A 26894-nucleotide genomic window follows, 5' to 3' on the forward strand; every position below is an offset into this window, starting at 1 on the left:
ATGTTTGTTGTTTTCTGTGGCATGTTTTTTTTGTGGGTGTATATTTAGGTTAGTTCTTTTTTCTAATTGTTTTGTAGTTTATCACCACGTGAAATCTTAACAACTATTTCCGTAAGGTGTAATATACACTGCATTTGCTTCTACTGACGTTTCGTAACCAACAAGAGAAAAAATCAAATATTTCTGAACTGTACAAATTTCAATACAGTCGAAGCTCTCTTAACGGACACTCTCGTAAGCGGACAGCCTACTTACGGCCGCCTTGTTGGAAACCGCGTTTTAACTCCCATACAAACTCTGTATTTTTACATTCTCGTAAGCGGACATTCCCGTAAGCGGCCGCGGACACTTTCACAGATTACGACTTAGACTTTTTCTTTGTTTTTAAGCTCCCGTAAGCGGACACCCCAAAGGAAATCCCTAAAAAGCCCTGTATCTTGTTTTATCAATCAACTTTACATCGCCGTCGTCACAATGATTAACAGTAATTGCAATACCATATATCAGTGTTAGTTTTGTCGTCATCTACGTCCGTCCGGATTGTTAGCTGGGCAAGCCCCGTAAGCGGCCATCTATCCCCTATACCCCAGTGGCCGCTTACGAGAACCATTCCGTAGCGGCCAGCCCAGTTACGGACACTTTTCGCGTCCCGAGGGTGTCCGCTTACGAGAGCTTCGACTGTATATAAAAACATCTTATATTAAACGTTCCTTAGATATGAGTAACAATCTAGTTTAAATAAATAATTCTGCACATCCCGCGTAGTCGCGCAGAAATGTTTTTTTTTTCTTTAAAAATATTAAAATTCTCACACTAGAACGTTCAAAGTAATAAATATAAACAATTATTTTACACTACCTGTCCGATGTTGTCGTACAAAAACCTTTTTTCTTAAAAAATAATCTCCAGCACCAGAACGTCTAAAATGATAAATTGAAATCATTATTTTACACTGCCTGTCCGACGTTGTGATATTGCAAACAGCGCACGTAAAAAAGCGTCCTTATTTCTTTCTTTATATGTATTTCTGGTTATCTCTAAAAGACGTGTTGACGTGTTTTCCATTTGCAACTGACAAATAATGCTCCATCTTACAGCAACCTGTTCGAAAAATAAATGAACTTGTCTGACTTATATCCATTGCTTCAATCCTCACACATTGATTGTAGTTTTCCAAAAACAATTAGACTAAGAACAGAAATAATGCCCCTAGCCCTAATTACCTCTCTAGAGGTGCAAGTTTAACAAGAACGAATGTTAATAGAGCTTTCAAAGTTATTCAGGTTAACTCTATAATGTCCATCGTATTTTAGCTTTACGTCTAAAAAGCTGAACCAAACATATTCCTTAAAGAATAAGATCCCAGACGCAAGTTTCCATCACTTGTTTGGACGGTCAAATCTACACGTAGGGTTTTCCAAAGCTCCAAAATTTCCCGCTTCGATTCTCGTCGAATCGATAAGTTTCTTTTGTGTACATTCTGGAGCGCGGCGTTGAAAATTTCTTTAATTCGATTCATACCGGCGCGGGATTTCATTTGGTGTGTACTCAGCTCATCTCTGCTCGCTGTTGCTGTAGTCTATCGTAGTAATCCATCTCTGTTACTTGGTATCCGCAGCATCTAAGCCAAAAAGCGCGTATTCTTGTGCGCGGGCAAACAACAGCAAACACCATGCACAGAACGAACGAGGCCACAAACGCCATGGTTCCAGCAAGAAAATACAGTGGAACTTCACGTGAACCCATTATTTCTAAAATGCGAAGGAAAATCCAGTTGAAAAATTGTATTGCGAGATCGAGGAAAACTGTCAATAATATAATTATGAACGACCGGTTCAATACAAGATCTTTGTAGATTATTCTGTCTTGTACGCTTGTTTGCCTCCCTCTGAAATGAACCAAAAATCGACTTTATTAGTGAATGTATAACAGAAAATGAAACAAAATAAAATAAAGAAACGCATTTCACAAATTACTACATAGACTCACTTTGTAAATTTTAATATGAAAAGATCGCCTTCGACTGTTTTCGCGTTTTTCTGCTCTTACTTACAATCCGCTTGCCGTGTTTACGAAAAATTCACTAATATATTTTTCGCCATCGGGAAACTTCAGTCTTATTTGCCAGAAGCAGCTGAATTGACATTTCTTGAGATTAACGTCACTTTCGCTCAAGCCCGCTGAAGATCATTTGACAGTAAGGAATCTCAAGTAATTAACGCAGAATTTACCGTCGCACTTAACAACTGCTTCTTAATTATATCGAGAAGAATGCAACATCGCACACGCGTCATAAACACAATGATATTTGACGTCAAAAATCACTCGGCCAAGAAGGCCTTGTCAAAAAGCATTCATCGTGAAAAAAGTCATGCATGATAAGAAAAGCCCTAATAATCTCAAGTTTTTGTTTTCGGTTGTCAAGCAACCCTACTTAATTAAATTCAGTTCCTTTTTGTAATTTTTCTTTTTTTTTTTTTTCAATAAGCAAAACTAGTTTTATTTGTTTTACTTATGCCATGTCGCCTTTACTAAATTAATCGCTAATCGCCAGATATAAATTGTCTTTTACGATTAAGCTTTTTTTTCCTAAGATCAAAGGTACATTTGTAAAGTTAAATTTTACTGCAGCGGTGAAGTGGAGAAAGTGTTATTATGATTGCATACAATCGAATCAATTGGCGTATAGTTAAAACTAATGTCAATCAAACCTTCTACAGCTGAAGTCACGTGACCAGGTTGCCAGAGTGAAAGCCGATTCTGTTTCATTTTTGCATATCTCGCTTGGCAATCGAAAAAAAGAAAACAAGAAAATTATTTTATTAAAGCGATTATTCTAGACATTGATCGGCCAAACTAAATTGCTACTCAGTTGCGAAGACTTGAATAACGGTTTGCTACCATCCAACAACCAATGCTGAGTCTGGAGGTTGGGTGGCTTGTTTGTGAGTACTTACATTTAAAGATGATCAACCTCAAAAAAATCTATTTAATTCAAGTTTGTTCATCGGGATTAGTACCCTAAACGCAAGTATAAACGGCTGAGAAGCCCTCCCCAGAACGCCCTTGGTTCGCTCTCTCGCCGATTTTCTATTCACCCTGCACCCGTACCCACTTTAGACTTAGTTTACCTTTTGCCCTGTTGTATAGTTACCACAGGAGTGGTAGCATAATATCCTAATCGCTCTTCACTTTCCTAGTTAAAATTATTTAAAAAAAAAAACAGTAGTCTATAAAAACTTTGGACTCCTGGTAAAAACTGATAACATCGAAAGAAACTGTTATGTCGGTTGAGCCGGTTAGCACGTGAAACTTGAGCAAATTCGACCTGAGGCAGGAAACGTCGGAACAGAACTAAGTGATTGACTAGCCCTTTCAGTCCTTTATGTAAAAAAGCCAACTAGAAAGCTATTTAAAGAGCATTTTACCAGTATTATTTTGATCAACAACGATCTTCGTTATATTTATATATTACTTTTGTGTTGCCTCGTTTTCTCAGATATCTTATGTAAAAAAAATGTAAAACTGAAAGGGCGTATCATAGTTGTCCTTCTCTATTTCTTTCTTTAACGTAATGGTTATAAACTGTTTGTAATTTTACATGATGTGGAGGAAAATAAAATAGAAAAGTACAAAGAGTGCTTTAAATCAAATTTCTCCATACAATATCAATATGATTTACTGTGGATGTGGAAGATTGTGTCGATTTACCACCATAAAGGGAACTCCTGGCACGCCGGAGAATTGGTAATTTCAAGCTTAGAATGTAGTTTGTCGGTTGATTATAACTATATTCAGAAGGTTTCTTTACAAACACCATAGTCGCCGAGTACAAAGCTTCACCGTACACATGTTCAATACAACCTCTCCCATTGTCTCTATTCAAACTCCAGTTTCATGTACAAAACTCATTCTTAAATGTAAATCCTTTTGTCATTTTTCTCGCCTCCAAAGAGATCCGTGTACCTTGAAAAGCCTTAGCATTGTGTTGTTGTCTTCTGCATGTGGACTAAAAGACTTATGGTTGTCATTTTGTTGATTAAAAATATTTCGCAGTATTTCAACTTGTAATTCCAGCGTAACTTAGAGAATGTGCTTTGTTTGTCGTTGTACGAATACCCATGTACCAATATCTCCCCTGAGTTATCGACGAAATGCAAACTAATAACTCATTGATTATGCTGGCCAGTTTAAAACACTTTAAAGGTAATAAAAATACTAGCATTCGACGTCCGTTCTTGGACATCGTATTCTTATCTTCCAAAGCAGTAAAAAAATCATTTGAAGTTCAAGAGATAAAATAGTGGAACTGGAAAAAAAAAACAATAGAATAAAAAAACTCAGCTTATAATATCACCAAGTAGATGATCAACTTCTCGCATAGATTCTATCAGGCTGACTTATTTCCGACTCACTGCCATCATTAATTTCGATTCTAAAGAACAGTTTGTGAGTTCTTCAGTCCTAGGTTCGAAATTTCCAGTCGCTGTTTCAAGTTTGCCCTTCCTGGAAATGTCACGAAGAGGCCAGGGCTCCTCACGCCGGCTTAGTAACTTCGATTTGTAACCATCAATTGTTGGCACCACTATGGTCAAAACACTTGCTTTTGAGCTTGAGTTTGTTGTCATTTCGTCACGGTTTCGACCGAATTCACAGAAGAAAAGCATCAATAGCAGTAAACAAACCATGAATAACACCAAGCAGTATGCAATGGACGCCGAGCCGATATCTGTCATCGGCGAGGGAAACTATATTCACCAGCACCAAACTGGCCACGTTGAAATTCAAGTACATCTTTGTCGTAACGGCATGGCCATTTAGGTACTGTAGCATAAAAAGTCAAACCTTAAATTGCAAACTACAGATATTATCTACGTCTCTCTTGCGGTCCGCGATGTCTGTTTAGCTCATTAACATGCAAAGTTTTGTCGGGTTTATATACATTTTAGTTGAAATCTCTAGAGGTTAAAAGCGCAAGTTGCGGAACATGCTTTGTTGTACAGTGAAAAATAAGCCACAACAAAGAGCTCAGAGGTGGTCGCCGTGATGCCAGGCAACAAAAATAGATTTTTAAAATATCTATTGTACTGCGTTAAAAGGCTTGACAAACAATTCTTAGTATTCTCTAATTGACAAAGAAAGGTACAAATTGTTCATAATTTTTAACCCTGTGACACTTGTAAAAAAATTTTAAATGCAATCTAAAGAAAGAGTATTAGGCGTTGATGATTGCGATTTGCAAAGCCACGTCATCCTGGTCTGTTTTTATTTGGCACCATTTGTAAAAAAAATTCTGTTATCTATTCCCATTCTTTGCTATTGTTAAAGTCAACTTTCTTTTTTGAAGGAAAAAGACGAAAGGGAAGTTAGAGGGAAGAGAGGAGAGGGAGGGAGGGAGAAAGGGATGGAGGGAGGCAAAAAGAAGGGGAAGGAAATGCAGGGAGAGGAAGGAGAGGAGGGATGTGACACAGTAATCGCCTAAACTGTGAACAAGTTATTTTCCTTTACAAAACAGATCGTATACCAGCGACCGCTCTGATTAGCTTTGAAGCATGAAATAAAAAAAACACTCGCTACTTTTTATCTGGATTTGAAATTTCGCCGTGGTGTATGGGCTCATTTTTTGCCATGGCAGTTTTTAGCAGATAGTTTCGGTATCTATTTTTTCCCATAGGGCCCAGGATTTACCGGTATTTTTTAATGGCACTGTAACTTTGAAGCATCAAAACACCATCAGCGCAAGAAAGATCCTTGTTTTATGTAGGTTATCTTAACCTTCAATAACTGAGACAACAGCTATAAATTATTAAATACATTCATTGGAGCAGTAGTCCCAACTTCGTATAACTTAATAATTGCAGACGGAACAAAAGATTGCTCGAAGGAAAAGTTTACAATTGTTACTCGCCGAAAAGAAAGTCAACTATCTTGAATCAAAATTCAAGGCAGATTAGAACGTATTGCAGGCTGTTGTCAATGTATTTTTGACATAAACAATGTACTAAATATCTGCTCGAGAGGAGCTGTGGTCTTTTTCATGTTCTATTATCAGAATATCGTAATGTGGTGAAGAAATATTAAAAGCTCCTCTCTTTTCAATAGGCCTACTACGTCGTTCTCCGAAAGTCGACGAACCAACGTTGTTTTTCTTACCCAGTACCTGAGAATTCTTCTCAATGCCTCTTAAACCTTCTGAAGTCTTGTAATGGTTGATTAAATTTTCAGTAAAATTACTGTTCAACGCTGATGTTGTCGGCAAATGCATTTCGCTTTTAGCATAATGCCAGGAATCTTCGGTACTGTCTTGTTTGCTATTTTTTTCTTCTGTGAAAGTATGTGGTTTATTGAACATCCTTTCTTGCGATGAGTGATATTCACTTTGGTAAAGTCTTGCTGCATTTCCATCTCTCAATCCTGCCGCATCATTTATCGTTGGTAAAAACACCGAGACTTTCTGTTGTGTGTAGTTCAAGTCTTTCATCTTATCAGCCTTCCATTTCGCCATTTCGTTTTCAGCTGGACGCATTCTCAAATGTGCATAGCGCTTGCTAATTTCCTTCTCTTTCTCTTTGATTTCTTTTATCTTGTTTCTGAAAACTCGATTTGCTTCCATTTCTTCTCGTCGTTGCTTCGCCATGGCGTGTCTTTGTCGTTCCTTTAGTTTAAAGGATTCATTGTTATAGCTGTTATACAACGCTTTCCGAATTGACAAAACGCTTGGATCCATATCCATCCGTCTACGATAGTTTTCCAGCAGACTGGCGAAATAGCTGTGATTCATTATGGAAACAATCTGTCTTACTCAACTTAGAGTAGCACCTTTTAATTAAGAAATGAATAGAGCTATCATCATACACATAGTGATTATATCGATAAAGACCTAAGAAAGGTAATATTGGTATCCAAAATAAAATCGCTCTTTTATACAGTAAGATAATATTATTTCGGCAATAGCTGTGAAGTATTCAACACTCATTTGCATTAGATACGCTGGATTTAATGATTGAAAGACTATTGAATAACATCGCTTGTGTATCATGCCGTTATGATGATAACAAACCTTGATTATTAAGCGGTCTGTTTCCGTAAATATAGTTTATGAGATGAATAAACATTATCTGTAGGCTTTATATATAATGTATATGGAGATGGAGAATGGAGGATGTGTGATTAGATCAATTGAGATCCTTTTGTCATTGATAACCAGAACCATTCAGGTCATAGGTGACCTCTGGCAGTGACAAACTTAATTTAATCATACAGTGTCATACACCTGCTCTGAAATCCTTTCAGTACTTTGCTAATTAAAATATTCATGAGTTCTGCTATCACTTATTACCAAACTCTCCCTCCCATGTTATCAGTCTTTTGATCCTGCTGGAATTTAGGTGGAACATCAAGACAATACACCCCTTCCTCCCCTCAACTTTGTTTTTATCTGTTTTGTCTAAACTTACTTTAGTCCAAGAGGGGTTTTTGATGTTATACAATGTAATGTGAAAATGTTGTTTAATGGAAACCCATTGCAGTAATAACTGAATTACAGAGTAAAATACAAGGTATAAATATAAACTATTTCAAATACAGGTATGAATAGGGTTTTTACCAACTTTTATAAACCGATTTTAATATCAGATACAAACCCAAAATTTTATTATGAATATAAACTACTTCGCCTGGTTAGCTCAGTTGGTAGAGCGCCGGACTGCTGTGCGGGAGGTCGTGGGTTCGAACCCCAGACCGGACCAACACTCAGGATCTTAAAATAACTGAGGAGAATGTGCTGCCTTTGTAATTACATCTGCAAATGGTTAGACATTCTAGTCTTCTCGGCAAAGGACGATAAACCGTAGGTCCCGTCTCCTGTATCTTCAGTCTTATAACAGGGGACGTTAAAGAACCCACACACTATTCGCAAAGAGTAGGGCACGAAGTTGCCGGTGTTGTGGTCTGGCCTTTGTGTAGTAAATTACAGTATGTGTACAGCGCATTTGAACATTATATATGAAAAATGCGCTATATAAATTGATTATCATTATCATTACCGCACATGGGCATTAACATAAACTTGTTTCCATATGAAATGTTTCGCACCAACTGAAGTTTCATTTTCAAACGGAGGTAAAAGAAAATTTGGAAATGACCCATTGGATCTTGATCTGCTACTTTTAGTAATGAAATATTTGAATCAAACAAACTAAATCTTTAGGTTTTACAACGCAAAAATAAAGGCCAGAATCATTAAAAGGGCTAGTATCATTACAGTATTTCAAGTTTACGACGTGTAATATATTCGTTCGTAGAAAACCACAGGTTCGGCCAGGAGGACGAACGAGAGGAAAACACTTCCGCCGGAAATCAAACCGTTGTTGTATATATTATCATAATTATTAAGTTGAATAGCAACAAAGCGGTTGCCAACCAGTACGGCAGTGGATCTTTTCGCAGTGGGAAGATAATCGGTGGAAAATTAGTGTTCTTTATCACATTTTTAAACGAATATGGCCTAGTTTACCAACTTACTCTCCAAGAAGTGGGATTGTTCTCTAGCGAAATGGACCATGAGAGGGGAATCGAACACGAGCGAACAGCAAGCACTTCGTGGAACCATCAGAATTACTGACCATGTTGAACGGTTTTGCGAAGCACAGACCACTCAGCACAATCGAGTATGAACAACAGTTAGATTACTTGTGCCAGTGGATGGAAAAATGGAGCAACCAAGTGGTAAGATCAGTTTAATTTGCAAGATATCTCGACCATTCGGTGGTAACTGAGCCACGCGAATTACTCATGCATGCATGCGGAAAATGAGTGTCTGTTTACAATAAATTATGCCTTCATTGACGTTTACGTTTGCCTTAGTACTTATGTTTAAGCGGCTTTTCTCGTCTGCAGAGTGTTATTCGGCATTTTTTAATTTGAATTTTGCACCATTAAAATTGAGGGTTGATTCTTCGTAACTACTCTTTTCTGTAGAAAGGGGTTGTTAAGGATATTGGACTCAGTTATTGTGTTGTGGTGTTAAACTTTGTGTTACCGGTGCGATCTACTAGATAATTTTTCAGCTCCAGACTTACGTGTAAAAGCGCAAGTGTTTAGAGACATTTGTTTTACTATACTAAAAGGCTGGTAGACAAAATAATGGGAACATTTCGAATGATTGTGCTAATTTTTCGACTGACTTTTCTAGGTCCCCCGGCGTCTAACTCTAATTCCTAATTGAATAATGTATTTACCTTCTTAATAATTAAAATCCTCTTAACTTGAATTATACCTCTAAAATTGGCAGCGTATTCCCGAATGTATTCGGCCTTAAATATTTTTCCTCCCGAATGTACTTGAACCTTTATAAATCGTAAATTTTCTTTCAGGACAAAAATTAAACCAGTTGAAAGACCATAAGCTAATTAACATGTCCAGAAGGCTTTTTTGAAAAGCAGAATTAAATGGATATACACACAATAGTACAATGACCAAGAAAGCTAGGTCCTTACGAATTTACTACATTTCATAAATTTTCTTTTCTGCAACATGAACGGGGGAAAGGGGGTACTTGACACATGTTTGAGTGTAGGGTTACTGCATAGGATTTCAAACCCTGACCCTGTGTAGGAGAAAGGCTTTGGGTGGAATTAAAGCATACTGACAACCATACAAAGAAATTTATACTGATGACCTGCTAAAACTGGCAAATGTCTCTGTTCTTGGATTGGCAAAATACTGTCTAGTTAATATACTTACAAAAATTATATACAAATGTAAAGTGTCAGGTCCTTTTCAGGGCTTCAATACCAAAACCCATTCCCTGTCTAACACCAAGTCCCCATACATGTATACTACCCCCATCCCCCATTCCCTGGGTGTTTCATAGCTCTTCCAAGTTCTCTCAACGGGCTAGTACTAAACACGTAATGCCTGATACTAAAACCCGGAACGCCAGAATACTAAAACCAGGAACGCACAAAATATAACATGTAACCCTTACAAAGAGCTACATGTAACCGTAAACAGGCTAACCAAAGTACAAAGTAGGCTAACCGGAGTGAAAAGTAGGCTAACCGCAGTGCATAGTAGGCTTACTATTCACTCCGGTTTGCCTACTATTCACTCCAGTTAGCTTACTATTCACTTCAGTTAGCCTGTTTACGGTTAGCTCCAGTTTATATTTGTAAGGGTAACACAATATCTTTTATGTGCTCCGGTTTTAGTATTCCGGCATTCTGGCATTCCCGCTTTACAGTCTTCTTTACAGTCTTTAGCAAATCCCTGAGCAACTGCTCTGGACCTATTGTTAAGAGGCTCCCCCCTTTAATGTGTACATACATTATATGTTAAATTTTCTGGCCAGTTACAAAAAAGGTGAAGTCCACATTTTAGCCTAGAGGCCTAATCAGCCGGTGCTCAACTCCACTTTCAGTAGCCCATGAAGTGACTGGGAGTAACTTGCCCAAAAACAAAACACAAAGCCAAGGCTCTGGAACTCAGACTGTTTACATAGTATATGTAGCTGTAGCTTATTCCACCAAATATAAATTTGACCTTATTCTAATCACTTGCCTCAAGTTAAATAGCTTGTTTTCTTTGTTATAGAGGCGAAATGTGATTGATCTTCTTCTCCCACGCTGTGATCAAGAACAAATCACTTTCCTATGGACGGTGAGTTTGTACAGTGTATTGCTTCTGCATATCATTTGTGGAATTCCAAGAAGTACTCCTTGGAAGTTTTGGCAGTCAGGTCTCATGCAGTGCCACCTAGTCTGTCAAATCTTGACCATTAATTTTTAGATTAAAATGTGTCATTTTCCATAACCATTTTCAGACCTGGTCTCTTAACTCCATAATTTAATTCATTTTCAATCAGCAGTTTGCGCATCTAAAGTATGATGTAGTATATTGTACCAAATGATTTTTTTGTCACTGTGTGTATAGCCTGTTCATTTGAAGATGTAAAGCCCAGAGGAAAGAGATACCAACACCTTTGTGTAAACACTGTTGCAGTTTCCTTTAAAACCATACCAAATTTCAGACCAGAAGGCAATTTACAACCATATCTATTTGTATAGTAGATCTAAATGGTGAAATCTACATGTATGACCCATTTTCACACCAATTCACATCCTCTGCGGCATCACATGCCGACAGTTAAAATGTAAGGTGTATAGGGTCTAAGTACCCAGCTGGAGCAACAGCACATAAGTTGCCATAACAATGAATTTTGGAAATTGTGGTCAGTGATTTGTGTATCTACAATAAATATTGTATACTACCTCCCCAGATTTTACACAAATTGAGTAAATTCCCTTTGAGTTGTAACTGATGCCTTAAAGATGCCTCAATGCCTATTTTGAGAAAAACAGCATAAGAAGTCTTCATGCCACACTTGACTTCACAAACTCTCTCACACTCCATTTTCTTTAGCAATAATTATCAAGCAAACCTCATATTATACAATATTTTTTTGAACCAATTCCGGCTTCAGAGGTACAACAATGTATATGTTGTGGTTTAAATTTATGTTTTTGGTTTAAGCATTTTAAATCAAAGATAAATTTAAACCACAACATATACATTTACAGTTAACTCAAATGATGTTTGCCTAATTACTCCCAACAGGCATCCTTGCCTAGCCAGTGTACTGACAATTCAGACGTCTTAAGTATAGCTTTTGTATGTTGTTTGTTATGCAGTTAAGGTGGCTTAATACAGTTTTGAGAGGGCAAATCAGTCCAACCTTTAACTCTCTTGTATAATCTCCAGAAAAGTTTTGTCTTTCTCTTATCACTGTTTTTTACATCCTAAAATCATCTAATGCAATATTTGGAAAAATAAAAATGCTAATAAACAGCTTAAATGAACGGCCGAGTGCTTAAGAGGGGACTGGCACTAGTAGTTAAACGGCATTTTTCTCAAAATCTACCTGTACGACCCTACCTCAAAATTTCAGAAATAAGAAATTGGCTCTCATTTATCATTCATGCAAAATAATATAAAAATCTGTAAGACAGATTTTTCGCAAAATAGGAAAATGTGATATTTTGCCGATTTTTAAAATAGCTCATAATCTGTCTTATAGATTTTTTCAAAATTTTGGCTGTGGACGTGGTTCACCCCTTGAATTTAATTGTGAAAGTTTCATAATAGGTTGTACGGTAGGTTTTCGAGAAAATCCGGATCAAAATCTGGCTTTTACGACCTCCGAAGCCAATCAAATTGCGCGTACGAGCGCGCGCTAATATGACGCCATGCGTCGCAAGCGATAATGAAAGACAGAATTAGAACTTATCTGTCGGTTGTTTATCCACCTTTTTTGTCGTATTGTTTTCCGTCCCAGGTTTCAAGACCTATCTGAAAGTATTTTGAAGTTTTCTTTTGTATACAAATTTGGTAAAGCGCGGTAAAACAGATGGAACTCATTTTCGTTTGTGTTTAGAGTTGCTAGCGCCATTTTAGCCCGCGCGAGCAATAATGACGTCAAGCAGAAAATCGTAGCGTGCGCCTTTGAGCCACGTAAAAACTGTATTCAGCCACCTTAAGTCAACATACCAGTACATGTTCAAGTAAATAAATTTATTTTCAATTAATCTATCATATTTTATTTGCTTTTTCATAAAGGTGGTTGAACCAACATTACACAGAGACTTCATGTACAGTTCACTGAATGCATTCCCAAGGAGCTCATTCAGTCCTGTGTCAACACCACTGTGCAGAGAAGTTCACAAAAAACTTGGAAAGCCAAGATACAGAGTAAGATATTGGTTTTTGCAAATTGTGATCATGATATCATACTAATACTCCTGAAGACAATTTCGGGCCAGTAACTCAAATCAGCCAATCAGAGTGTTTTATCAGGGCTGCAAATAACAGTCGATGACATTGGCCGACCAAAATTGCTCATGTCAGACTTAATCCCAAGTGTGGTTGGACATGATCCGCAATTTTTTGATCGTAAATCATTTAAAGCAACGATGAATAAAAATCTGTCCGACCAATTTTTTTGTCCGACCAAGATGGTTTCTTAGTAGCACATAAGTGAAAAAAATTATTTGCAGCCCTGTTTATTACTGATTCAGTATTTTAGTTTTGGACCAAGAAACCTTTCTACAACTCGTTTTAATCAAATCTCCTTAGATATTAACCCATACTGAACAAAAGCCACACCTTGGTCATTTGTGAATGGTCCTTGCAGGTCTTGATCCATGCTGTCAAGACCTACATTAAGTGCCAGCTAGTACAGCCCCCATGCTCAGTTAATAAGATATGTATGTAGTGCATAGTACATGTATATTATCATGCGGCTTGTGGACGTAATCATAGTCATGGCTACAATTTGTCTTAAAAAATTACAAAATTTACTTTGGGTTTTGGAAGCCATTAATTTTACACATCTAGAAGTTGGAACACTTTGACTGACTGCTTCGCTCCAGGGGTAGGTGGGATACATATATTTGTCACAGTTATATTTCTACAGAAAGCTTCACCCTAAGGCTAGTACGTTTACACGGGACCGGTCTGGAACCATTCCGAACCAAACCGGACCTGTTACATGGAACTGTTTGGAACCGACCAGGGACACGGGACGAACCGGGAGGTGTTGGAGGGAGGGCACCGGTCGACGGGACTTCCAGACCGGTCCCGTGTAAACGTAGCCTAAGCCTGCTTTGACATGCATTTCTCAGCAAGGGCTATTCTGACAAATGCCTCTGGATCTGGGGGGCAACGCATTCTTCAATGATTATGACAGAGTTGGAATACATTATTTTTTGGAATTATAAATGAACTATAAGTTGTTTACAGTTGTGTATAATTATTTATTTATTACACACTTTTGGTACTTTAAAAAGTCGTCATTCAATGACCTTTATTGCCCTTGCTCCAGAGGTTTTCTTTTCAATCAAATTGAGCTGCAAAGCGGCGGAAACTAGCTTTAACAAAGCGATGAGCGAGAACCCTCCCGATGAGCGAGCTTTTTGAGACGTAGTAGAACAAAAGAAGAAAGAAAACTAAAACTCTGGGACTAGAGTAGGTCTTTATGTGTGGTCTCATTTTAATTTCCACAACAAATTTAATTGACGAAAACTACATGAGATTAACAGTTATTTATTAATTAATTAACAGTTTTGCCAGATATTTCCAGGTTAATCCCTCTGTTCCGGTAATAAGCTTAAACTTGTATCAAGTCTTTCAATTATTTAACCTTACCTTGCTTTTATTGCATGTCAGGCCTGGAAGCTTCACAGGGTGGAGAGTGCCATCCTACATGATGAGGTGAGAAAAAAAAAAAACAGTTTTACTGAACATAAGCTCGTACTGTAAATGAGTCGAAGTTTGTCAGATGTTGAAAAACGGTCAAAAACGGTTTAAACCGAAACTTAGCTTACAAGCTCATATTCAGTTATAATACAGCTTGTTATACGGCAGGCATACCTTCAACTAGGCTTCCATGTAAACATCAACTGATGTATTTAAAACAGAAATTAAAAATTCTCGGATTTTTACGCGTCTTTTTTCATTCGCACAAGTTTTCGCACACTCGTCAGGCTGCACACGTGCTCGCCTCAAATGTACCTCGTTTATGATGATTCGAAGTGTCCCATTAATTTTAACTGGAGAAAAGACATTTTTTCCATACCAGAAAATAGGGCGAAAAAATACGTTTAGATACCTCCCAAAATACATTACTGATAATTATGGCCAAAAAACATCAATTAAGGACGTTCGCGCTAATTGTTTATGCGCATCCTTACTGCGCACGTAATTCATCTCGCAACGTCATGCCACGCCATGCATCGAGCGCGCGCGCGAAGAAATTTTCTATGTAGTCGTCGCGCACCTGCTTCATACTCTCTTAGATGCTCGGTGACACCAACATTTTTTAAACGGATCACTTTTGTTGACGATTATCTACGTTTTGCGAAAAAATGGAAAAAATCTATCGATTAAAAGTTCGAATTTTTTTGTCCCACGTACGTTCGAATGCCTCTTTTTAAGCTTTTTTTTGCTGTACATAGGCGTACGGGCAATTTTGCCGGGGCGGGAGACATTTGCCCAAAATTTTCGCAAAATGCCCAAATTTTTACGAACAGTCAAGAAGAACGAGAGCACGAGCACTAACATAGGCTTACAAATGAAGTAAAAAATTCTACACAAGAATCTATCATATGAGCTTATAAAACACGTTAAAAGAAATAGCTGTCTCTACCATACGACGGCCGAAGATATCAACGATACGATCCATGTATTGTTGACTAAAGAGTTGGAATATATGCCCATTAAATGCTAATAAGTGCAATGACAAGAAATAATTAGGCCAAGTAAAAAAAAAAACAAATGTTTCTCGTCCGGATTTCTGTGAAAAAGAGAGCGGGCGGGCGCATTTTTTTTTATTTTTTAATTATAATCATTTTTCTTCAAAATAATTGACCTATTGACTCGTGATTATTGGGTTTATTACCAGTCACGAGTACAAACAAAATACCAAGTTGTACTCGGGTAAGGCCTACCGGGACAAGTCGCCGTATGGGCGACAAGCGTAGCTTATTTCCAAAATTACGGTGGGCTGCGATTTTAGGTCCCAGAGTAGGCCAGGTAATCAGGCCGACATCATAGTTATATGTTATAACAGCCCCCGGTTTATAGAATATTTTAGGAATCTGAGAATTTTCTGTCATTACAACACTGAATGTGTTTTTTATAATAATTCCTTATTTTAATTAACTGGCTTTAACACGCCGACTTCAGGTTAAAATAGAAAATATCTATCTCTTGGAAAAAAAAAACTTCTTTAGAAACTGGCTTTGCCCAAATTTCTATTGCTGCCCAAAAAATCCGAGTTGCCCAAAATTTGGGGGGGCTGCACCCCCCCTGCCCCCCCGGCCCGTACGCCTATGTTGCTGTACGACAGTTTCAAATACCGCTTTCAGGGTTATGTCTTACAAAAGGTTAGCAACACTAGAATTTTTTTACGCAACAGACCCACTTCTACAAAATATGACTAAGATCATTTGCCTCTCTTTTCTCATCTTCAATATTTTTAACTATAAATCCTGTAAACCATATTGAATTGCGTGCGCCATTTTTCAGAATCAGGGTAGTTTTCCACACGCTTTATCTCTGAAACGAAGTCGGTGACCCCCACATTTTTTTGCATTTCTGACTCAAGTAACTTATTATCTGACTGCTGTAAAAATTTTAAAAAAATCTATCGACTAGAAAATTTTCGCGCGAACGTCCTTAAGAGTCTAGATAACAACGCCAGCTACATACGGTGAAGGACTAAGCTAATGTTAGAGAAGTGAAAGAATGAAATCTGTGAAAACAGTCAATAGCAATTGCATGTTAATAACAAGTTTAAGTGTTTTTTTTTTTATTACTTCTGTTGCACCGGCAGTTTGCTGGACCCCTTGCTAGACAAAAGAAAAGAGCAGTCGATCATTTACTGATTGACCGTAAAAAACCCGCAAAAGTCACACACATACAGTGTGATTTGTTTCATCTTTGGTTCACCCTTGGATTGAAAAACCGAGAAATAATTAGTTTTGTCCTGTTGTTAAATTGAACAGGAGGAAGTGAAGGCTTGGACATGTGATGCTGTGTTACCAATAGTTAAATCGCCTTCCCGTGCGTCAGCATCCAGACAAACTAAAAGAACACCGTAAGTAAAGAAATGTACTTTGGTTAATTACCGAATAAACCCTTACAAACGCAGACGGTGAATGGCTTAAAAAGACGTGTATTATTATCAATCAACAGTTATACATCAAATGATGCACAAAGCTTTTGAATAAAAAGAAAGAGTTTAACGCTAGAAGGGCCATGTTTTCTTTTCCAGCATAATAAGTCAGTTCTATAAGATAGTATTAACATTTAACACGATTGCCAAACTATAACAACCCGGCAAATATAAACCTTGCTTATCTTTTAATCTTCTTAGCGTAGTTGGCTTTCGGACATCCTTTACGGTTTGTCCCAAAAATTTAATAGAATTTTTAGGAATTCTGAAATTACCGCTTAATTTAGGGTTAAATGGAATTTTAGTTTAGATGGACTTAACTGAACTACAGAGCAACGCTGCCGACTTGCGCTAGGAGGACATACAGCTTTAGACCTCAACCCCTCTGGCACTTTTGTCGTAACGTTCACTTCAGTATCTTTTTTTTTCTTTTTTTCTGTTTTTTTTTTTTACTTAAAAGTTCTCCTGAAAGGGTAGAATCCAGAGGCTCTTGGAAATCGCAGACCACTTATTTTGGAGTGAAGTTACCTGGGATTTCAAGTGTTGGTGGACAAAAGAGGTCTCTTGGGAGATTTGCAGGGAGTCGTTCAGCCCCACCCGGTGGTGCTACGAAAACCTCTTCCCAACATGCTGTGAGACGCCATATGCAGAATGAATACAAGAAGGATGTACTCGACAGTTCCGCGATGAATGGCGGGAAACCTGAAGACGTGAAGTCATGGTACGTGAATTAAGATACATACATCTTGAACGAGCTTAGTTTACTGCGGGTTTGACATAGTAGCTTTCTTTTACGTCTTTCCACCTGTTTGATAGTAAAGTGACGTTTGATTATTCGAGTATTGCTAAGTATAGATTTTTACAATGGTATCGCGTTGTCAAAAAGATTAATACATCTCTTCACAAATGGCTTTACAGATAAGATTTAACATGTTCGTCTACAACCATTTACATATACCGTGGACTTCAACTGAATTGTTGATGCTTCTTTCTCACAGGCAAAGATTGTACAAGTCAAAGTCATGCCCCAATGTGTCTTACACGAAGTCAGTGTACGGTCATCGGAGACATCTACACGTAAGTAATTAAATGGACAAACTTATTCCACTGGATGGGGATTTATCCTCGTTTAAATTTCTTTTTTCTTTTCTTTCTTTTTTCAACTCAGAATCGTACTAAAACTGAGCAGTGTCCCAACTCGTCGTGGTGTTTGGATTCATTGCCAGAGAATGCTCAGTGTCTTGTTCAGTGGTTTGAACAGCAGTGGAGCGGTAAGAATCTTTTTAAGTAGTGATTATACGGAGTAATTTGTTGATGCCGGCGCAATCAACTCTTTGACGTCAGTTTAATAGCACTTTTGACGACAAAACATTTTCTGCAATACTCACAGTCCTTCAAAGTTTCACCCAATTTGTACAGATAAAGGAAGTTGCGAGTCAGAGTTTAACAGAACATATAACTTTGACGATTAATATTACCAGGGATTCAAGATGGTGTCAATCTGGCACCTGAAAAACGAAGCATTTGCATTGGAAGTTCCAGGAAAAAAGACGTCAAACAGAAAAAGAAAACCTGAACTCGCATTAATTTTACTGTTTTATACATTCTGTTTTCCTATAGGTTGGCAAAAGAACGAGTTTCTTCAACTGTTCTTGAGAGTCCTCGCACCAAGCGAACTCTACTTTCTTTCTGGACTTCTTGCTGTAAGTGATGTAGCTATTTACCAACAAAAGTTCTAACTCCCATTGTTCACCTCCTTTGTCTTTCCGGTGTTTTAAAGTCTCTTTCTTTTCTTGCAGGTCAAACAGTACCGAGATTTTATTGCCATGCTCCCAGAGCAGCTAGCTATTCGTGTTTTTTCATTTCTTGTTCCCAAGGAACTCCTTGTTGTTTGTCAGGTAAGCAAACAGTTAACGTCAATCGTACATGTACATATAAACTGTTTGTTGTTGTTGTGTTGTAAGTTGTTGTTTAGACTAAGCTTTTACATGTAATTGCCCCTCCCTTGAGAACTCTACAAGAACAGTAAATATCTGCGAGAAACATGATGCCCCGCTACATCATGATCATGTTTAGCCTGCGAGTAGGCTTCTGGCCTTATTCGGGGGCAACGCGAATCTCTCTTTGAGTAACGAAGGCGTGAACTCGCGCCTTCGGCACTGGCGGGATCGCGCCTTCGGCGCTTGAAGAGAGATCCACGTTGCGCTCGAATAAAGAGCCTGCTCGCCGGCTTAACATGATGTAGCGGGGCTACCCTTTGCTTGCGCATATGTTTCTTCTTGTTCCATCTTATTTTTAGCGGAGGGAGGGGCACATTTTTGCATTGTAAGTAACCCGATTTCTTTTATAGGTTAGTAAAACGTGGCGCCGTCTTGCGTCAAAAGATGAGCTTTGGAGAGCAAAATGTCAGGAAACGTATGTTGGTGAGTTTCAAAGGACAATTTCATTGTATAATTTCTCAATGGAAACGTTCAAATGTGAACAACGTCTTGCAGTGTATGTCAATTGACATATTGCTTTATTTTCATCATTTACAGGTGTGCCTCTAAGTACTCCAGCCGTGTGGAAGGAGATCTTCAGAGATAATGTTAACTTAAAACGTAACTGGGCAAAAGGCCGCTGTAAAGTGACTGACATGGCTGGCCACACCAAAAAGTAAGTGTTCGTCCGTCAGTTTTAGCGGCGACCGCATTCTACTACACGAAACTTGAGAGTTTTCTACTCGCAATTTGTGTATTTGCAGTGTACGCTTACAACATATGCCTATACTTGTATAATAAATGTATAATAAGTGGTGTTGGGCAGTTTTGTAAATCAATTCACCCTATTGGATTTGTCTATCCTACTTTGCTGTGAACACTCCGAAATCGTAAAGCAATAACGTGCGCTCCAATAACCCATCTTTCGTTTGAAGTTTTGTCAGAATTATTAAGTTGAGTTGTTGTATACAACTAAGAATGTTCACACTGCCTGTTTTGCTCAGTTTTGCATCTATAATTTAAGGGCGCAAAGAACTCTGTTGTAAACCAAACATAAAATCCCTGCGCAGTGACTTCTTTTGCCTGGGCAGTGAATAATATCGCTTATCAGCCGGTGTTGAATTATGGTCAAACTATTTTTCAAACACTCGAATAACAATGTCGATTGATTTATTTCTCTTGCAGTGTACTGTCTGTGTGTGCTTACAAGAACAACGTTGCTACTGGTAGCTTGGACAGAACAATAAAGTAAGTGGATTGATCGGTGAATCCGTCGTACTTGTATGGGTGTCTTCAGTTTTTAAATTTCCTTCAAAGACGACTATTTGTTGCATGTTGCATGATCTTTTCTGATCTCCATTAACCGTTATGTTAAGTTCAACATCTGCGGTATATCGATCGTTCCTTCATGATCAGATCAATTAAAGCTTGTATTGTTTGCCGTTGGAAAATAAACTTAAGTCTGCGGCAGACTGACTTAAATATCCACAACCTTCGTGTCGTGCGGTTCATTAATTTTCTTCAAATAAAAGCAAGCAGCGACGTACTACCCTAACATAGTCAGTGTGTTTGATTTCACAGAATCTGGGACGCCAATAGCGGGGCATTGCTTCAGACCTTCCAAGGACACACGGTACAGTTTGTGTTGCATTATAAAGTTTGCATTCTAGCTGGTAGCATTCTTACTAATTCACCTGTCTAGGGGAAAGGTAACTAGCTAGTACATCACGAAACGCAACCAATTATAGCACGTTTTGTTTATAGTGTAAGACTCGAATTACTTAATTTTGTGAACGACATTGTCGTTCCTTCCATGTTTCAAATCGTTTGAGTTAATCGGACACGTTGGCAAATGTTGTCTATCGTCTTCTTCCATCTTACCATACTTCACTGCCGTATATTGTAACATAACTAAGTTAAGGGTAGCTCTACTGCAACCTTACTGAAACTTAATGCTACCAAACGCCTAATGTATATGCCCGCTGGCTTATGAGTTTGTGTTGTTTGTTTGCAGCGCGGTGTATGGAGCTTGCGATTCCTGTCTAGTTCCATTGTAATAAGTGGATCGTACGACAAAACTATCAGGGTAAGTTTTACCAGTTGTAGATAAATCAATGAAATGATAAGTCTTCCCTGGAGCCAAGGGGCTGTAGCCCATTGGCAGTTTCTTATCTTGCCACTGATTTTTCTCTGTGTAACGGAACAATGCTAAGTGAAAGAAGTTTGTAAGTTGATGTTGTGATGTGATGTTGATGTTGTAATTGATGTTTAGTAATTCTTTGTTCTGTTTTCGTTTTAAGCTCTGGAGTCTCCGAACAAATATGTGTGCAAGGTAGGTAACCTACATACTAGTAGACATATACTAAGGCTTTTGTTTACATAATATGCCTGTTTATATTGGAGGGAAGGCGAAAAGAACATTTAAAAATAAAACACATTCACAATCATTTCTCGCATAGGAACAGGTTAGTGGAAGATGGCTAAAAGTGAGAAACGCGATGACCTTATTGTAATAGTTAGCATGATGGACACTGAATCGAGTTTTTGGGTTCCAACACTGGCCGGGCCACTGCGTTGTGTTCGTGGGCGATACATCTCGCACACTGCCTCTTAGCCTGCGTAGCAGGCGCCGTATAGTTTCTCGCGCGAGTATGGGAGAAACGCGTTCCTTCTCGCGATCGCGCACTCTTTTAAACGCGCTAAAAACTACACAGACGCCTGCTACGCAGGCTAACTGCCTCTCTCTACCTGTATAAATGGTTACTGGCGAAATGTTAAGACAATCTGACAATGCGGGGTGGAGGAGGGGGGGAGGGGGGACTGCGACGGGCTAGCACGCCATTCCGGAAGAGAAGTAAAATTCCTAACCTCGTCATGGGAAAATGCGGTGACATTCTCAGCCAACGTAAAGTAAAAAGCTTGCTCCCAAAAGGATTACCACTTAACTGGTGTATTTCTGTTTGCAGAATATTAATAAGTCACGAAGGCCCCGTGTGGGCGATAGAGCGCAAAGGAGATTTCCTTGTCAGTGGATCAAGCGACAAAACGGTCAGTGAATACTACGTTGTTTTGTTTAATAAATAAATAATTAACACACGGTGAGGATTGCAGCTATAAGCTTGTGGGGCCGTGTATTCCCGATCAAATTGCAATTTGGGAGTGTTGGTTTTTGTGGAGGGAGAAAAACCGGAGAACCCAGAGAATTACCCTCGGAGCAAGGACGAGATCAACAACAAACTCAACCCACATGTGGCACCGGGCCGGAAATCCGGAATCGAACCCGGGCCACATTGGTGAGAGGCGAGCGCTCTCACCACTGCGCCACACCTGCTCCCCGTGTGTTTGTTTGTTTGTCTGTTTGTCTTGCCACTAAACATTACTTTAGAAATCGAAAAGCTGCAGTAGCGTTTCATAGAGGCCCGTGACATTGCTCTTGGCATACCGCGATATCCTCCCCTCCCCCCTTCCCTTTCCCTTGTCTGTATTTGTTATCTGTTCTAATTTTTAAAACGGTCGTATGCTACGAGCAACGTTTTTAGGGCATTTTATTGAGAACTGTAACAGGTCCAGGCTTGAAGTCGGAAGGTCGAGTGTTTTTTGTGTCTTCCATGCGATTAAAATACATCTCAATTGTCTGTTTCAGGCTAAAATATGGAATATTCGTCAATGTAAGCTTCTCTTCTCGTTGATCGGTCACAATGGGTGTGTTTTCTGTGTTGATTTGGACGACGAGTGTAAAAAAGCGTTCACTGGATCGGGAGACAGGGTAAGTACACTTAATATTTTGCCAAAAGATAAAGTAAAATAAACTGGAAATGGCAGAATAAAAGACAAAGGTGTAGCTGGCATAATGGTGCCATGACAACAACCCTATATAAGCGTGGTTAGTGAACGTTAATAAATTAGTACTAGTGATTTGTTGTGTGTTGAAAAAAGGCCGGCGTTTGCACATAAGTAATTCTCAGTGGCTTAAACAAGTTCAAACCTTTTTTGAACAAAATTATCCAAGCTTCCGCAATCATTTAGTGGTGATTTTACAAAGATGAAGTTATAAGCTGGAAAATGTGACCAATGTACTTTATGCAAGAGGCATATAGGAAGGTAACCCGCATGTACGAAATTTTAATTGACAGGGGAATGTTCAAAGCAGTAAAAAATCAACATAAAGCTGCACTATTGTTTCCCATGAGTAGAGTAAACCTTTCAGCTAAAATGTAATTGGTGAGAGCTGCTGTTCCGTTGGCCATTGTTGTCTGAATGACTTATATCTTGCAGACTGTACGAGTGTGGAACGTGTCCTCGGGAGTTTGTCTTTCGTCTTTCAATATCGGACAGTTATCCGCTTCTACAGTAACCACTGTGTGCGCTGATCAGGTAACTGTTGAGAAATCATGATATTGATGAGAAAAGAACGCCAGTGTTCCGGATTGAAAGCGATTTTTTTCCTGGCATAATGGGAGGGTGGATCATTATAATATTTTAAAAGTTACATTTTAGAAGAATCGATCAGAAATTGATGTGTGGTTTTAAATCCGTCAGAAATGTTTCAACAAAATATAATCTTAAAGTAGTTTGAACGAGAAAACTAGCTTGGTCTCTGCCACTTCAAACACATACTTCATTAAAGCAGTGGGCACTTTGTTTGGTCGAACGGGAAACTTAATTCTTCCGATTTAGGGGATGACCAACAGTTCTCAGAACCCTACCGACACCGTAATGAAGCCATCACCATAGCAGAACTATCTCTTCTTTTATACCCCCTCTCCAGCCACACCACTCTTTCCCGATAGAGCGACTGATAAGACTCTGTTAGATTATTTAGCAATGCAATGTTTATTTCAATACTTTGTTTGTTCGTATTTTCCCTGTTAGGGCCACCTGGCGGTGGGATCAGGGCAGCTAGTCTCTTTATGGAACCTCGAAACAGGCGTCTGCGTGAATGAGTTTAAAGGACATAAAGACAGGTACATGTACTTCATGTGTATAGATGTTGAAAGTCGTCTTTCAAAGAAATCAGGCTGTCATAAAACGTTTAGGGACCATTCATTTTTATGGAGTAGGGGGACCTGTGGGGATTGAGGGGCGTCAGGCCAATAAAAATGGAGGGGGAATAAAAATTGCTGTGTACAGGGGTCACTCAAAATAAATATTTCCTTTATCGTTGCATGATAGCATCTGTTATAGTGCAAAACTTCTACCAGACTGACTCTAAAATAAATAGCGTTTTTAAAGCTCTTAAAATTAAAATTTCCCCTTCTTTGCATTATATTCTACAGGCACTCTATCAAATCCTAACGCCCTCCTCCCCCCCCCCCTCCCATTAAAAATGAACGGTCCCTTATGTAACGCATGCATAGAAGATTGACGTTTGACCTAAACTCTAGAATTCAAAAATGATGATAACATCATCTGACTTATCTTTTAGGATTGAATCCATTAAACTGAAGTTCATGATGGTAAATGGAAAGAAAGAGGCTGGTCTAATAGTGAGCGCTGGTAAAGACGGTCTTATAAAATACTGGGACATTGAGCAGTAAGTATCAAAACATCATATACCAATACTCTAGTTGCTCTTAAAAATTAAGACGAAACAAGGAGGCCAAAAACTGTAGTATTGTTAAAATGTGCGAGGTAGCTGTGGAGCAAACTGAGTGTCACCAGATACCGGTTGTACTTTCTATTCTTTGTGTCAAAAAGTGCTTGCGAGAATTGTAGCATTGCTCGATCGACCAGACTGATCTGTCAATCGATCGATTGTCTGGTTGCTTTCTTGCTTGCTTGCTTGTTCGTTTGCTTGTTTGTTTGCTTGCTTGTTTAATTGATTGTTTGCTTGCTTGATTGCTTGTTTCTTTGCTTGTTTGTTCGCTTGCTTGTTTTTTTGTTTGTTCGTTTGCTTGCTTACTTGATTGATTGATTGATTGATTGATTGATTGATTGGGGTGTGTATTGATTGATTGATTGATTGATTGATGTGCTTTTGTTTCTTTCCCAGGGGCTCCTGTATTCAGACTCTAAGAGGACACAAGGATAATGTCAACTGCATCCATGTTGATTCCACCAGGATAATCAGTGTTTCCTATGATCATAGAGTGCGAGTCTGGGATTTTAACTCATGAGTGCTCCGTTTTTAATAGCGTCATGCTAAATACTTTTTTTATTAAAAAATGCATTTCGAGTAGCTCTAGAAGCAACCATGGCTCGACAGTTTGAGATAGGTTTGATCCGATGATAACTTGGCAAAAACATTTTATAGGGGATATAAAGTGTCAAGTGCTACACTTTATTGCAAGAGTCCTATTCTTCCTTGCATTATTTGCACATGGTTACGCGAGAAAAATAGAAATCAGCAACTGATAGGGAAACAAATTTGGACTGAAACTGAGGGTAAAAAAGAAAGCAAAAGTGGAATCCATTTGAGTGCTTATTTAGGCAACACTAGAGCTGTCAAAAGTTACCGTTTTGTATGAAAAAAGATATACTAGAATTAAAAATGTTTCAGAACTTTTTTTATTTCACCTGTAAATATGATATTTAAATTGTAATAAGTTATAGAAGAGAGCTGTAAATAAATATGACTGAGGAACAAGTTCGGTTACGTTACTATCGTTATTACAGTAGAATCCCTATTTCTAGTACCTTTGGTTTCTTGAACTTCCCGAATTTTCGAAGCACGTTTTGTTTCCCTCAGAGGTTCGGGTTTCTACTGAGTATATCCAACTAGACTCAAGAAAAAAGGCTTCTGGGCTCACTGATAGTTTCTACTGTCAGTGCTAGTCTCAGAGTCCTGGGACCATCCGTTAAAGCACTTTTTAAAGTGATTACCTTTTTATTTAAAAATACAGTACATTTCCCCCTCACACCCTGTTATCACGAGCACGTCCTTCTAGACACCTAATAATTACCGTCGGACACAGTCGAGGATACGGACACTTGCCTATTACGGACACCCCGAAAAAACTACTCATTACGAACACGACTGGGACACTGATTCACTTGGTTTCGACGGTTTCGGAGAGACCAAAACCTATCAGTTCTGCTTTAGACAACGAATTGTCTTCTTTTCATCCAAATTTGATGGCTAAAGTGATCTTCTTTCATCCAAATTTAATGGCTAGAGTACTAGGGGTTGATGTATTAATGCAAGCCGTGCATCGTGGTGATATGGGGTAACAGTGGCACACGTGGACATAGACTGTTCGCAGCCCTCTATTTTTTCGTATTTTTTTTTATCGAATGAGCGCGGTGAAAGAACGGCGAGAGAACTGGACGCCAGCGCAAAACGGGAGGCGCGAGGGGGTGCTTTTTTGCGTTGAAAGATAGAGAGGCTGTAGACAGTCTAACGTGGACACATCGAAAACATTTCGAAAAGAAGCGGTCCTTTAGGTAAGGGCGTTGCGTGACGTGTATGGCAGTCGTGTACCTCATGCTACCAATCAGAACATTTCATAAAGTTCCGCTCCAAAGTCCGCTTTCGATTTTGTTTTGGAACAACCATAGTTAGTAGAGGTACAACACAGGGGGACGATTTTGTGTGAATATTGCCTTCGTTTTGGCTTAAACCTAACAGGTTATATATGTTGTGTTTGTACTGGAATGTGAGCTGAATGGGAACCGTCTGGAATCGATCGACGAATCGACGGTTGTGTTAACTGCCACTACGGAGTCGAAATAAACTTCGAGCTGCGACATGTTATGACTGGAGAAATGATATAGATTTGACTTATGAAGGAGCACGGTTACGTATCCACCAAACAACGTACAATGAAGCCTAAAACAGCAGATGGGAATGTGATGGTTTTCGAACAGAGAAATGGAAAACTTTCTGTGATGAGAGTAATTATCGGTGTTTTCCTTTCTGCTTTATTTATCCTCAAAGATTTGACTTGCGTTATTGTCTTCGGTATCGCACGACTGTTCACCGAGTCCTTACGGTGGCTTATAAAAATAATTGTCAGACTTGCCGAAGAAATAACAATCACTTTTATACGAGTAATTCTACGTGGCGTGGAAGACTTCTTGAACGTCGTAATTGGCATCACCTTCCAAGTTATTGACAATGGAAGTCGGGTTGTTGTTCGTCGATTGCGTCACATAGCTAGTCTACTTGGTTATTTAGTTGTTGTAGTTGTGTTTGCTGTTGTCTATGTTGTTCAGCGGATAATCTCCTTTTTTTTTTCTAAGAG

The 26894-nt window shown here is 38.7% G+C and overlaps 1 protein-coding gene, 1 long non-coding RNA gene and 1 other non-coding gene across 3 annotated transcripts; 2 read left to right on the forward strand and 1 right to left on the reverse strand.

Annotated features, from left to right (window-relative positions):
- Window positions 1-10: 10 nt before the first annotated feature.
- LOC144643995 (uncharacterized) lies at window positions 11-14571 on the reverse strand. Its single transcript, XR_013569010.1, has 4 exons — window positions 14428-14571; window positions 14203-14256; window positions 693-1888; window positions 11-214 (listed from the first exon to the last, which is right to left on the reverse strand). It is a non-coding gene; the product is annotated as an uncharacterized LOC144643995 (long non-coding RNA).
- LOC144643984 (uncharacterized) lies at window positions 7360-25298 on the forward strand. Its single transcript, XM_078503385.1, has 22 exons — window positions 7360-8727; window positions 10594-10659; window positions 12616-12747; window positions 14224-14268; window positions 16563-16654; window positions 17193-17453; window positions 17731-17809; window positions 17901-18003; window positions 18353-18435; window positions 18532-18630; window positions 19083-19155; window positions 19270-19387; window positions 19897-19959; window positions 20293-20344; window positions 20726-20797; window positions 21012-21043; window positions 21678-21759; window positions 22355-22477; window positions 22987-23085; window positions 23584-23675; window positions 24137-24244; window positions 24704-25298. The coding sequence occupies exons 1-22, from the start codon at window positions 8626-8628 to the stop codon at window positions 24825-24827; spliced, it is 2100 nt and encodes a 699-aa protein (XP_078359511.1). The 5' UTR covers window positions 7360-8625; the 3' UTR covers window positions 24828-25298.
- On the forward strand, window positions 7675-7747 carry Trnas-gcu (transfer RNA serine (anticodon GCU)). Its single transcript has one exon. It is a non-coding gene; the product is annotated as a tRNA-Ser (tRNA).
- Window positions 25299-26894: the final 1596 nt, after the last annotated feature.

This window comes from Oculina patagonica, chromosome 2 (genome assembly GCF_052425735.1).
Source record: "Oculina patagonica isolate OP01 chromosome 2, crgOcupat, whole genome shotgun sequence".
NCBI classification, from domain to species: domain Eukaryota; kingdom Metazoa; phylum Cnidaria; class Anthozoa; order Scleractinia; family Oculinidae; genus Oculina; species Oculina patagonica.

Excerpts from the sequence above, each read along its gene's own strand:
- LOC144643984 (XM_078503385.1), top strand. The coding sequence starts at position 8,626 with ATGTTGAACGGTTTTGCGAAGCACAGACCACTCAGCACAATCGAGTAT. Across the intron at positions 12,748-14,223 it reads TTGGAAAGCCAAGATACAGA|GCCTGGAAGCTTCACAGGGT; the intron begins GTAAGATATTGG and ends ATTGCATGTCAG. Across the intron at positions 16,655-17,192 it reads AGACAAACTAAAAGAACACC|TTCTCCTGAAAGGGTAGAAT; the intron begins GTAAGTAAAGAA and ends TTTACTTAAAAG.